General features: G+C 41.1%; 1 protein-coding gene across 1 annotated transcript; it reads left to right on the top strand.

The window, feature by feature from the left end:
• The first annotated feature begins 273 nt into the window (after positions 1-273).
• On the top strand, positions 274-13,951 carry GluRIA (Glutamate receptor IA). The gene is made up of 13 exons (XM_017079435.4): positions 274-879; positions 2,649-2,801; positions 3,123-3,250; positions 5,604-5,733; positions 8,228-8,481; positions 10,238-10,423; positions 10,500-10,739; positions 11,180-11,540; positions 11,631-11,893; positions 11,953-12,411; positions 12,470-12,714; positions 13,169-13,562; positions 13,629-13,951. Exons 1-13 carry the CDS (start codon positions 747-749, stop codon positions 13,662-13,664), a joined length of 2,982 nt encoding a protein of 993 aa, XP_016934924.2. The 5' UTR covers positions 274-746; the 3' UTR covers positions 13,665-13,951.
• Positions 13,952-14,609: the final 658 nt, after the last annotated feature.

Genomic DNA, 14,609 nt, shown 5'->3' with positions numbered 1-14,609 from the left:
CAAAATGCAGTAGGTCAGTTACAGCATCCGGTACTCATTTTCCACCCTCTCTCTCTCTCTCGCGGGGATTTTCACTCTCTTTTCTTTGCAGACTCCGGAGAGGAGGAAAACTCGCAGTTTTTAGTACAAAGAGCACAGCATCCCTTGGGCGACTCTCTCGGCTTTTCACGCTCCCAGTAACCCGGACCACAAAGCTACATTGTGGCCGTGTCGCCCGGTTTTTCCGGAGCCTCGTATTACTGGCCAGCTTAGGAGTTTTTAGTGCTGATTACAACGCGTGTCCGTTTGGTTGAAGTGAGCGGATGAGCAGTGTCGAGCGTTGATTTTCCGATTCCTTGGGAAACGGCAGAGAAATCTGTAATCGAACCCGAACTTAAAGTCAGGCGAACCCATGCAAACCCCTATTAAAGTGAGAAAATATGCAAAAAAAATTTAAGTCCTTAAGGGAGCATAAATAATCAAATACAAACAATAGTGGATTAAAACAAAGCTGCCAAAATAAACAAGAGCTATTCAATAACCACCGTGAAAGTTCGCCAAACAATTAACCAGTGTAACAAACAAAATTAAGCTATTCATAAAACTTAAATAAAAAGTATCCAATAAAATTATAGCAATAAAAAATATAGTGAAACATTTTGCATGATGGCAAAACCAATTTAACCAGCAAACACACTTCATTGTGCTCGAAACTCAGAGTGGAAAAACTTGGCGAAATAGTTGCAGCTACGAACTACAAGCGCAAAATGCATTCGAGGCTAAAATTCTTGGCATATTTACATTTAATATGCGCCAGCAGCATTTTCTGGCCGGAATTCAGTGCCGCCCAGCAGCAGCAGCAACAACAGGCGGCGTCGTTAACCGAGAAAATACCATTAGGTGAGTCTCAAAAGCGTCGCCAAAGGATCCCCAGGATCCTGCCGCTCCTGCTGCTCCTGCCCAAAAAAGGAGCAGGCGAAATTGTCACTTACACTGCACTTGTAGATGGGATTGGCCATTGTTGTTGTGGCCATATACACTCCACCTCTGCTGTGTGTGATTCCCGGAATGGATTCCTTAGTTTCCTCCCATGGCTCGTTCGGGAAATTGGGTATGGCTGATGCCCAAAGATTATCCCTGACCTTCCCCTCACTTTCCTGCCCTTCTGCACAAAGTATCCTGCATGATTTTTAGTAGAATTTTATGTTCAATATACTTCACACGTCGGAATTGGGATTTTCCCTTCAGCCTTATAACAATGAGAGTTGCAATTGGGTTTACTATGGCTTGATTTTGTTTTGGTTTTCCATTACCAGCTTTTACAAAGCTAATCGCATGCTGTAGCTATTAGGTTGATTATACAATGCATTTTTGGAAAATCTATTAGTAAAATTCTTGAGTACATTCAGTAAAATTCTTAAATTGAATTGAAACAACTTTAATGGCTTTAAGGTTTGTAATGTTTCACGATAAGTATTTTCCTCAAATAGTGCTGCGATTGTTGTTGTGTTTTTGTTTTTTTGTTTAAAACTTTCAAAGTTTTAATTCAATTTAACAAATTGTTTTTGATACTTTTTAAGTTTTTCTGAACTTATTTACTCTACAAGTTGAGAAGTTGAAAAAAATGTTAATGTGTTGGTCACTGCTATTACCTAATTTATTTTAGTTGTCTAACAAAACAATTATTATTATTATTATTATTATTATTATTATAATATTGCATAAATTATGTTGTATTATAAACATATATTTTTAATGCAATAAATTAAATGCTTTTTTAACTTGACAACTTGACTTGGGTCGTCAAAATATTGTCTATATATGAGCTTGATATCTTAACTTATTTTTTCTCACACTTAAATTTCAAAAATATTAGTAGTTTGTAATATTAATAATTTAGCTTTAATATTACTCCATTCAAAGACCTACATAACTTAAATATTCTTTGCATTTAAAATTTCCCCACTTTGCAAATGCACAAATATAGGATATGGAAGTCCCCACCGAGAACTTGCCTAGTTGGGCCACATTTTATTTTACGCTTTCCTGTTTTTTTTTTCCACCTTATTTTTATTACACGATGGCGTTCAGTCATTGCACCTGCAGTCATTTTGGCCCCATGCACCGGAACACCCAGCCATATATATATATATATTCTATAGGTGTCTGTGGGTATATATATCTGGTTGGTGGCTGCTAATGTGACAGTCATGCTGACTGGCTTGCACTCAAATCCGGGCTTCGCCATGGCGACTGGAATTGGGATGGGAATGGGAATGGAAGTGGAAGTGGGAATGGAAGTGGGATTGGGGCTCCTCCGAGTAGGTGCTACCTGTTCAGGTGCCATGCAAAAGCGCAGCACAAAATTGCTGCATCAACACTTCGTTTGCGCTTTTTGTTGTTGCCTGTCGGGGCGGCTTGTCTCGCTACTTGCAAGTGTGTGTGTTAGTATCTGTGTGAGCCGGGGTTGTGCCAGTGTGGGTCTGACATTATGCTATCATTTGTGTACATATTTGCTCTGTGCGCTTTTTCGTTTAATATTAACAGGACCGTGTCAAAAGCTGCCTAAATATTTAACGAAGCAAAAATATTCGCCCCCTCAGGCGTGGGGGAAACTGCCTCCACCTATTTATTTATTTTTTTCTCTGCACTTTTTCTATCCTCCGCAGGTGCGATTTTTGAACAGGGAACGGATGATGTGCAATCAGCCTTTAAATATGCAATGCTCAATCACAATCTGAATGTGAGCTCTCGACGATTCGAGCTGCAGGCGTACGTCGATGTCATCAATACAGCGGATGCATTCAAATTATCCCGCCTGAGTATGTGTTTTTATCGTAGCTCCCCTACCAACCTCCCCCATCCATCCATCCAAACCTGCGAGAGAAAAAAAGAAACCATTACACAATACATGGTGCCCCATTAATTATGTGCATTTTTTATTGAAAATTGGTTTTACTTTACGTCGCCACTCCGCACTCAAAGCTGCAATTTAATTGTGCGACCTAGACACTGTCTCCGAACCCGAACCCGTTTCCATTCCCATTTTCCAACCCAACCACCCAACAATTTTCCACCCACCCTGCCACCGAAACCAAAAGGAAAAGAAAAACACAAAACGAATTTATTACTGTAACCTCCAGTTTGCAATCAATTCTCGCGCGGAGTCTACTCAATGCTGGGCGCCGTATCGCCGGACTCCTTTGACACATTGCACTCCTACTCGAATACGTTCCAAATGCCATTCGTGACGCCCTGGTTCCCCGAGAAGGTAAGTCCCTATGCCATGGGTATACCTATATAAAGGGGGGTCACAAAAGGGGGATAAAAAAAGCGAATACTGTCATATGTAATTGATTTCAGTGTCGCTGTGCGCAATTATTTACATTTTGCGGTTTTGATGTGAGCGATAGGGCACTGGCATGGTTAAGTTAACTCAGTTGTGCGTTAATGAAGTTGGCCAAAAGGTTGATGGGACAAAGGGAAAGTTTTCAAAGTGCCAACACATATTAGAGCCAGTGCGAGGTAGTCAAATGTTTAATTGTGTGCTTTACTGCGTAATAAAGTCGGACATTAAACAAAGGCCGTGAATAAAATATTTAATTGAGGAAGAAGAAACGGCGTTAAAGTGTTTCTTTAATTTCATTTTAAACGGTGTTAAACCTTTGTATTATAAAACAAATGTCAGCCTCAGTTATTGGAATAATTTACTTAAATGTAAACATTAAAAAGGGAATATAATGGAGTGTATAAAATAGCCTCTGAAATGAATAAAACTGCGTTTAATAATGGGTGCATTTCCGTTTAAACAATTTTTATTAATAATTAATTAGGAGATTAAAATCTTTTAGTACTGAGTTTAATATAAAGTAGATTTTATCTAATTTCTAATTTTTTTCACTGTAGAGACTATGTAACTTTGATATAAATGTCTGCCCTTTATTGGCTTTAACAGCAAGCTTATATAAAAAACCCAGTCACGACATCCTAAGTGTAAAATGATAAGGGCAAAATCACGTAGGAATTATAAAAATATTTTATATGTTTTAACCCTTATTCGCCAGCCAGTCGAGTTTTTTATGACAACACACAGCCAAGAGTCCCCAAACAATTTAGATTTTCAATTACCAATCACATTAGCTTGGGTTCGTAACACCCACCCACAGGCCAAGCAAAAAATGTTCCCCAGTTAATTCCGAGAACATTTTGTCGATTCTGTAGAAATGAAGTCATTGCATAAAGTGGAGCGCTGGGTGTCGTGGCGGGTTCACAGTTCAAACAGCGCCCAATTGTGTGTTCGCCGTGCCCTCAGACAGTCCACTAAATCAAAGCCAAAGCACAAATCATAATAATTGTAATTTGAAGAAAATTTACTACCAACAGCAACAAAGCGGACAGTTGTTGTTGTTACTGGTAACTCTGGTAACTCGGTTCTGGTTAGTGACTGTGGCTCTTGTTGTTGTCACTTGCGAAACAGAAAGCCAAACGCTCCGCCAGCCGGAAGACAATGCCAAACGAGCGGCGAACGAGGAGCAACTCCTACTACACTGAGAGCGAAAAAATTTATGACACGCTCTTGGCCTCTTTTATTTCAATCACTATAAATCAAGATATGGAGGGGGGGTTCTAGGGGAAGAAGCTGAAGCAGAGGCATCCGACTCCGGACTCCGACTCCGGGCGGCAAAACACCAGCACACATACCGAGATTCGCACACACTGACTGCGCATTTGCGTGCCCCTCGGGGCAGTCCCATACACAGAAAGAAAACTGAGGAAAATCGGTCAATAACTTGGAAAAAGTTTTTACAAAATACTCAAACATTTGAATTTTAAATTTGATAGAAATAATTTAATAGGATCTTCTTTTATGTCACTAAATTCAAGATAATATATTTTTGTAGCATACCTTTTGACAGTTTATAAGTGATTTGATATTTCTAAGAACTTTTCTAGGGATCTAAGAATTCTGTATTACTTTTATGTCGCTAAATTCAAAGTAATATATATTTATTGCATACTTTTTGACACTTTGACTTAAAATTTCTAAACTTTTTTTTAGGGATTCTAAGAATTCTGTACTATTTTTATGTCGCTAAATTCAAAATTTACAGCATTCTTTTTGACATACTTTTACAGCATACTTTAAAAAGTGATTTGATATTTTTAAAGATTTTTAGACAGATTTTTGATTTCTGAATTACAAAAAATGAGTAGTTTTAAGTATTTGACATGTTAGGATCATATAAAAATTCTAAAATGCTCCTTGTAAAAACTGTTGCTTGCCTTCTTTTAGGCATTTAAGCTAAATATATCTAGATTGCATTTGTTCAACAAAATAAGGCTAGACAATTTTAGAATTTCTTTTCAAGTTTTTTCTCTGCTTGTGTATGTCGAGCTAAACGGAAACGGGTATCTGTGTGTATCTCTTTGGATGTATCTGCTTGTTGGCGTCGCCTTACCGCCTACAAAAACCCCCAGCTGCCGCCCTCCATGGACTTACATACATGTCGCTGGCGGGGCGCAAAGCGGAAACGCGTTTCATTTTATTATTGCTTCATGTAGCGTGCACATTACATTGTTACAGCCAGTTCACGAGGCCCTGGTTTTGTTTTGCATACTTGTAGGTGCTCACGCCGTCGTCGGGGCTGCTGGATTTCGCTATCAGCATGCGTCCGGATTATCATCAGGCGATTATCGATACCATCCAGTACTACGGCTGGCAGAGTATTATTTATCTCTACGACTCGCACGATGGTGAGTTACTGCACATACATACCATGCTATTCTATACCATACCATCCAATTCCCTTTCCTTTCCCTGCAAATCAGTTCCTGATTCTCAGACAGCCACACATTATCTACCCGGCTTGTTTGTTTGCCCATTTGGTTGCTTTGTGTTTCGATTTCATTTCATTTGACTTTCATTTGCCATAAACAAATAAGGCGTCAATCGGGTGGGAGTGGATTTAAGTAGCGGTTACGGCAATGTTTCTGCTTGGGATTAAGTGTGTCAGTGCGAGGTTGGGGTGAAGTGTTCCTCGGCCTTTGACTTTTAGTTGGGCATGAAATGCAGTCCAAAAAATATAAAACGAATTTTAGGTGAAGTTTATGTAATTTACTGATTTAAGCTTAAAGATATGGTAGCTGAGGTTTTTAATTTAATATTATATATCTGTTCTTTAAATTTACATTATTTATTTTTGTACTACACAGTATCCATTAATATGAGTCACAGAGAATTTGTTACTAAACTTTTCTTATTTAAATGTACCATATATTTGAATAAAAACATTATAATATCTATTTCTCCAGTATTCACAGTACTCAAATCATAGGAAACCCTAACATAATTTCTAACATTTTTTATACTATATATTTTTCCACATTTCCCAAAGTGACTGTGTTAATTTCACCCACTTTCTTTTCTACGTGCTGCCCGTGTTCCACTTTATTTTTTAATCCTGCGACCTCGAGCTCGTGTCTTTTCATTTCTGCTAATATGTAATTAAATAAGCGGCACAAAGAGCCCCGTGCGCCGGCTAAAAAAAGCGGAAGGGGAAGAGCTCGGCAGACAGGGCGCTGAAGTGCCTTCAAGAGCGCTCTTTCGAGTGGCTCCTCAACGGGCTTAAGCAGCCAGCAGAAGGACACACGCACGCACACAGCCAGGCTCGACGCACACACATATGCTCGAGTTTACCCGCTCTTTGTGTGTGTATACACACTCTGCATGTGTGTGTGTGTGTGTGTTTTGGGGTCTTAGGCTGCTTTTTGTTGTATTGAAATTTATTTCAAAGCAATTTCCTGCCGTCTACGTGGGACAATACGACGATGGCAACAATTACGGCCAAAGATGAAGACATCAGATGGAGCAGGAGGCACACACACAGAGACAGAGGTCCTGAAAAAATCCCATATTACGTATACGCCGCAGTGATTTTTCCCGCTCTCTAGCTGTCTCTTTCGCGTCCTGTCTCCTTTATAATGAGTTCACACGCCGTTGTAAGCCCGCCCATGTGTGTGTGTCATGTGTTAATGACTCTGTGTGAAATAAAATTTATGACTTTATGCAACTGCTGGCTGCGCCACTGCCTTAACATTATTATTATTTTGCCTTTTTGGGCCATTTTTTAATATTTGCCTCGGCGCCGAAAAGTAGGCCGACATTGTTGCCGCTGGCATTCGTTGCAGGAAAAGGAAATGCCGCAGCAGCAGCGGCAGCTCTGTTGAGGAGGCACTCCACTCCACTCCACTTCCCCCCAATGCCATTCCACAGCCATTTTTTGGCCGACTTCGACTCTGGCGTTTACATTGTTAACGAAAGCAGTGGCACTGGCACTACCCTTTCCACTGAGGGACTTTATATTTTAATGCCGCTGTCAGCAGTTTGTTGTTATTGCTTTGTTCAACGCCCCAACAACGCCTTTTGTGCCTTGTTATCACTCTGGTTTGGGGGCTGAAAACGGCTGAAACTGCTGCACACGGCGACAAATTGGTAGCATATTTTTTGGCGCATTCATGAATGCCATCGGGGAAGAGACACTACTCCTATAGCCCATCGATCCTTCGACTATATAGGAAACATTCAATAAAACAGCACACCCCCTGTTTCGCGATTTTTTCGGTCTGCTATTTATTGAAATGTTACCAGCACACCACAAAAAAGTACTTCAATTGTGTGTGCACTTCCGTTTCCGCTTTTCCACGCGAGTGTTTACTGCTCCTGCTTTTCCTCCCTTGTTGGTTTGTTTTCCCATTCTTCGGTATTTTTTTTCGCTTTTTTTGCGAATCAATGCAGGCAGCAAATCAATGACAACAACAACATTGAGGGCCATATTGGACGTGCAACAAATGGCGTGTGAAAATATATACATTTTTTGTTGTTGTGTTTCATCCTTGCGGCTTGTGAGATTGAAAGATGGTATGATGCTTCGGCTTCGACTGCGGGCCAAAAAAAAGGGAATCGAGAATATGATTAAATGACACATGCTTCCCGTGGGAGATAAATCTATTCGAATGAATTCATTCAGCTTGGAAATTGTTTATAGATTGCAGGCATTATCATAAAACACCATAGCATTCCGCTGCATTATCAGATTGTTTTTTATGGCCCTCGGATCCAGATCCGCATCCAGATACCTTAATCCCCACTCCACCACTCCACCAACCCGCCAATCCGCCAAGAACCCGCACACCCACAATAGCCACTCTTTGTTCAACTGACCGACAATCGCTTTTGGATGCCCCACAGGCTTACTACGGCTGCAGCAAATCTATCAAGAACTGAAGCCCGGAAATGAAACGTTCCGTGTGCAAATGGTGAAACGCATCGCCAACGTAACGATGGCCATTGAATTTTTGCACACGCTGGAGGATTTGGGTCGCTTCAGCAAAAAGCGCATCGTGCTCGACTGCCCGGCGGAAATGGCCAAAGAGATCATCGTGCAGCATGTGCGGGACATCAAGTTGGGCCGGCGCACCTATCATTACCTGCTCAGCGGACTGGTAAGTGGTGCCCATGGGCCGTGGTCCAAAACTCCCCTGTTCCGCCCCTGGGAGACGTTAATAAGCAATTATTGCTAGCTTCCGTTTCGGGGATTCTTCCCCTGCCAAAACTTACCCGGTATTTCGAGATTACACGAGTGTTTCGTATTCATTGGAGGTTTGTTCAAAACAAAGCAATCATTTTGCAAGGTATATACGTACTAAAATGCTCAACTATAATACTTTGATTTTAGAGATTATGAGTAAAATATGAAACAAATTATAGTTGCTTTACAAATATTTTTAATTTAGTTTGGTTCCAAATCGCCAAGGCAATAATGTTTAATTTTTTATATAACTGACTACAACTAAGAATATTTTAAAGAATAACTTACCTGTAACATTTTTTAACAAATATATTTTAGTATGCAAAAAATAAATGTTCCTTAATGTGATAAGGATCGATAGCATTTGTAGCAAGCTGCTCAAAACAGTCGGTCTTTTGGCTGTACGCCTTGATTTGGCTAAACTACGACTGAAAAACCACTAGAAATTAGTATTTTTGAGCAAAATCTAAATCACAAAAGAAACCGATGCACCCCCTTAAAAAAAATGAGAAAATGGGTAAAAAAATAAATGTCCCCTAAAGTAATAAGGATCGATAGCATTTGTAGCAAGCTGCTCAAAACAGTAAGTCTTTTGGCTGTACGCCTTGATTTGGCTAAAGTACGACTGAAAAACCACTAGAAATTAGTATTTTTGACGAAAATCTGAATCACAAAAAAAACCGATGTACCCCCTTACAAAAAATGAGAAAATGGGTCAAAAAATTAATGTTCCTTAAAGTGATGAGGATCGATAGCATTTGTAGCAAGCTCTTCAAAACAGTCTGTCTTTTGGCTGTACGCCTTGATTTGGCTAAACTACGACTGAAAAACCACTAAAAAATGTGTATTTCTGACCAAAATCTGAATCACAAAAAAAACCGATGTACCCCCTTACAAAAAATGAGAAAATGGGTCAAAAAATAAATGTTCCTTAATGTGATAAGGATCGATAGCATTTGTAGCAAGCTGCTCAAAACAGTCGGTCTTTTAGCTGTACGCCTTGATTTGGCTAAGCTACGACTGAAAAACCACTAAAAAATTTGTATTTTTGACCAAAATCTGAATCACAAAAAAAACCGATGTACCCCCTTATAAAAAATGAGAAAATGGGTCAAAAAATTAATGTTCCTTAAAGTGATAAGGATCGATAGTATTTGTAGCAAGCTGCTCAAAACAGTCGGTCTTTTGGCAGTACGCCTTGATTTGGCTAAATTACGACTGAAAAACCACTAGAAATCAGTATTTTTGACCAAAATCTGAATCACAAATAAACCGATGTACCCCCTTATAAAAAATGAGAAAATGGGTCAAAAAATAAATGTTCCTTAAAATGATGAAGATCGATAGCATTTGTAGCAAGCTGCTCAAAACAGTCGGTCTTTTAGCTGTACGCCTTGATTTGGCTAAACAACGACTAAAAAACCACTAGAAATTAGTACTTTTGACCAAAATTTTTTTTACAAATATATTTATGAAGAGGTATATTTTAATATAATATGTCAAGAAAAATGTGATTTTTTTTAAAGTTAAAAAATGTAAGTAAGGAAAGCAATAATTAATCCCAATACTTAGGCCTAGGGTAATATTCAATGCCTTTGTAAATAGGCAACATATACTACCAGGTACCTTGAACTCGGCTAAGCTGCTTTCTTGTTTCCCTTCCGCCGTAGGTCATGGACAACCACTGGCCCAGCGACGTGGTCGAGTTTGGGGCCATCAACATCACCGGCTTTCGCATTGTCGACTCTAATCGGCGGGCGGTGCGTGATTTCCACGACAGCCGGAAACGCTTGGAGCCGGCTGGCCAAAGCCAAAGCCAGAACGCAGCGGGGGCCAACAGCTTGCCGGCCATTTCGGTAAATCGTCAGCCGTCATTGATTTGTTTCGCCTGCAACTGTAGTTTTTCCTCTTACCCCGTTGCCATTTTTCCAGGCCCAGGCCGCCCTGATGTACGATGCGGTTTTCGTGCTCGTCGAGGCCTTCAATCGCATTTTGCGCAAGAAGCCGGATCAGTTCCGTTCCAATCATCTGCAGCGCCGCAGCCACGGAGGCAGCTCGTCCTCCTCTTCCACCGGCGCCAACGATTCAAGTGCCCTCCTCGATTGCAACACCAGCAAGGGCTGGGTCACGCCTTGGGAACAGGGCGAGAAAATCTCCAGGGTGCTGAGGAAGGTGAGTTAAGGGAGCTGGGAAATAAACTAAATTAAAATAATAAGGTCGTAATATAAGATATCTATGTACAGAGGTTGTTGTTTCTTAGGGGCATGTTTAGATGGGAAAAATGTATATTAACTTGGAGACTACTTTAAGAATATTTTTTATGTTATTCCATTAAATTATAATTACAAAACCTATCCTTACAACCTACCTAACCAAAAAAAATATACATAATATCTTTCTTTTAAACTAGTATTAGTTTTAAGATTTTACTTTTACCATCACATATTTTATAGGTTACTATAGGTTGGTTATATTCAAGCTACAATAATGTTGGTGTGGACTTTCGGGAACCCCTTAAATATATTTTATTTCTATTTACATAAATAAACAGAAAATGTCAAGCTCTTTGTTTTTTCTTCCTGTGCATAACCCCTTTGTTTTTCCCACGCCAGGTGGAAATTGATGGTTTGTCGGGGGAGATCCGTTTCGACGAGGACGGCCGGCGAATCAACTACACGCTGCACGTGGTCGAGATGTCCGTGAACAGCACGTTGCAGCAGGTGGCCGAGTGGCGTGATGACGCCGGACTCCTTCCGCTGCACAGCCACAGCTATGGGACATCGTCGCGTTCCGGGTCCTTTAGCACCGGCGACTACGACCGGAACCACACGTACATCGTGACCAGCCTGCTGGAGGAGCCCTACCTGTCGCAGAAGCAGTACACCTACGGCGAACAACTGGTGGGCAACGATCGCTACGAAGGATACTGCAAGGACCTGGCCGATATGCTGGCCGCCCAGTTGGGAATAAAATGTGAGTTGAATTGCTTATCTTAGATTATTTCGAAGAAGTAATTTCAGAATGAGATGAAATATTAATTATGTATAACCAATCTGTACCCAGATGAAATACGCCTGGTCCAAGACAAGAACTATGGAGCGGAGAATCAGTATGCCCCTGGAGGTTGGGATGGCATGGTGGGTGAGCTGGTTCGCAAAGAGGCGGATATAGCCATAGCGGCCATGACTATCACAGCTGAGAGAGAGCGGGTTATTGACTTCAGCAAGCCTTTTATGACCCTGGGCATATCTATTATGATCAAAAAGCCCGTGAAACAGACGCCAGGAGTCTTCAGCTTCCTCAATCCCCTATCACAGGAGATTTGGGTAAGTCTTGGGCTCCGAAAATTCTTAAGTACCACAATCCTTATGATAATAATTTCCAGATAAGTGTGATTCTCAGCTATGTGGGAGTTAGTTTTGTTCTGTATTTTGTCACCCGTTTTCCGCCGTACGAGTGGCGCATTGTAAGACGACCACAGGGGGATTCCAGTGCCCAGCAGCCACCGGGCATCATTGGAGGTGCCACGCTGAGTGAACCGCAGTGCCATCAGCCACCGGTTCCACCCAATGAGTTCACCATGCTAAATTCCTTTTGGTATTCCCTGGCTGCCTTCATGCAGCAGGGATGCGATCTCACGCCTCCTTCAATAGCCGGTAGAATTGCAGCTGCTGTTTGGTGGTTCTTCACCATAATTCTGATTTCCTCGTACACTGCCAATTTGGCCGCTTTTCTCACCGTGGAACGCATGGTGGCCCCCATTAAAACGCCCGAGGACTTGGCCATGCAAACGGATGTGAGCTATGGAACTCTTTTGCACGGCTCCACCTGGGAATTCTTCAGGGTGAGTGCGAAAGTTAGTTTATCTTTTTTGTTCTTCTCTGAAAAGAGTTAATTTGCAGCGTTCACAAATCGGTCTGCACAACAAAATGTGGGAGTATATGAATGCCAATCAACAACACTTGGTTCCTACCTACGATGAGGGTATACGAAGGGTGAGGGCCTCCAAGGGGAAGTACGCCCTACTGGTGGAGTCCCCCAAAAACGAGTATGTGAATGCCAGGCCTCCGTGCGACACAATGAAAGTTGGCCGTAATATCGATACGAAGGGTTTTGGCGTGGCCACACCCATAGGATCTCCATTAAGGTAGGTTTCTTAAAAATTATTATTAACCTTATTATCTAAAAGGAGTTTCTTTTATTTATGAAAAATTAAAAATAACTTTTTGTAACAAAGTTATTCACATGAAACCCATTAGCGCTCGTGCAATATCAATTTAATACAATTTTATTTTAATACTTTGCAATAATGTTTCAAGATCAATAGGATCGTAATAAATACAAAAAAAGGCTATTATTAAACATTAACCAATATGTTTCTTTCTAAAACGTCATTATAGGTGTCTAAAAGTATGCAGCAATATTTTTAAAACTCAGAAGTACCATGAAATCAGTCGGAAAGACGACTATCCTTTATCCACTGCATACTTTTAGACATCTTAATTAAATTTTTTAATTTAGTTAATGACTCTGCTGATTTTTAACCTAATATATATTTTTTTGGTATTTAATCCCTAACCCTAAACCTCCTAAAAACATAGAAAACGCCTAAATGAGGCCGTGCTCACCCTAAAAGAGAACGGGGAGCTGCTGCGGATCCGGAACAAGTGGTGGTTTGACAAGACCGAGTGCAACCTGGAGCAGGAGACCTCCACGCCGAACGAGCTCTCGCTGAGCAACGTGGCCGGGATCTACTACATCCTGATCGGGGGCCTCCTGCTGGCGGTGATCGTGGCCATCGTGGAGTTCTTCTGCCGCAACAAGACCGCCCGGCTGAAGGCGCCGGGCTCCAATGGGTCCGCCGGCGGAGTGCCCGGCATGCTGGGCTCCTCAACATATCAGCGGGACTCGCTTTCCGATGCGATTATGCACTCGCAGGCCAAGTTGGCGATGCAGGCGAGCAGCGAGTACGACGAGCGGTTGGTGGGCGTTGAGGTGAGCTATTATATGATGATAATCTGTTGAAAACTATCCACAAACTTGTGTACTATAACCCCCCAGTTGGCCTCCAATGTGCGGTATCAGTACAGCATGTAAGAGCCTAAGCTCTCTAACGCTGTACGAGTATCTTGTAAATAATTAAGGCACTATCCGATAACGATGAAAAAGGCATAACTAAACGACGCTGGCAATCAACTCTCGGGTCAAAGGGTAGGCGGCGTTCAAAAACTGTACAGAATAACCATTACTATTGTATTTTTGATAAATGTATACAAAGTGAGTGCATAAATTAACTATAGCTACGACTAACACTAAAACTAAACTAAACTGTACATAGGTTAAGTGAAAATTATCCCGAAATAAAAATAAAGCGTATGTTTTAAGCAAAATGAGGGTGGCATTTTCCTGTGTTCCTGTGTTGCACGTGGCGTATGAGCGATGTGCGTGTGCGTTTGCAAAAGGTAAGCCGCTTAGTTGACTTAAAGTTTTAACAAAACCAGCAAGGGCAAGGGTATAGGTATGTAATGGGGGTTTTTTGGGCATTATCCGGGGGCAGAAGGGTTCGCAGTGGGCGTGGCTCTAGCCTAAGAGGCTTTTGGCTAAAAACTTTGTGCGTCTGCGGTGCTGCTAACCGATTTACCCGCTGAATTATGTAGCAGCATACCCAACTTAAGGCAAACACATGGCATCGGGATAATCCGTGGCCACAATCTATAGGCGGCGCATAGTTTTCTAGCTCGATTGTTTCAATTTTAATTCGAAGCTCAAATTAATGTAAGCTAATGCAAATATAATTATTTTAATTGTTATTTTCTGCGCACTTGTTTGTGTTTCAGTTTGTGTTTGCTTGCGCGTTTGCGGTTTTGCTGATTTAATTAGATATCGGCAATCAAATGAAATGGAATTTGATTTTGTATAAATGTCTTGCAATTATTTTAATTTGGCTAAATTTGCGGACAAATCGGCTTTGCGAGAATTAGCGTTATTTGATTTGATTTCGTTTCGCAGTGCTTTGTGATATTTTTTTTTCATTTCAATTGC

The sequence above is a fragment of the Drosophila suzukii genome, chromosome 3 (assembly GCF_043229965.1).
Source record: "Drosophila suzukii chromosome 3, CBGP_Dsuzu_IsoJpt1.0, whole genome shotgun sequence".
In the NCBI taxonomy this organism is placed as follows: domain Eukaryota; kingdom Metazoa; phylum Arthropoda; class Insecta; order Diptera; family Drosophilidae; genus Drosophila; species Drosophila suzukii.
This window is presented reverse-complemented; position numbering and strand designations above follow the sequence as displayed.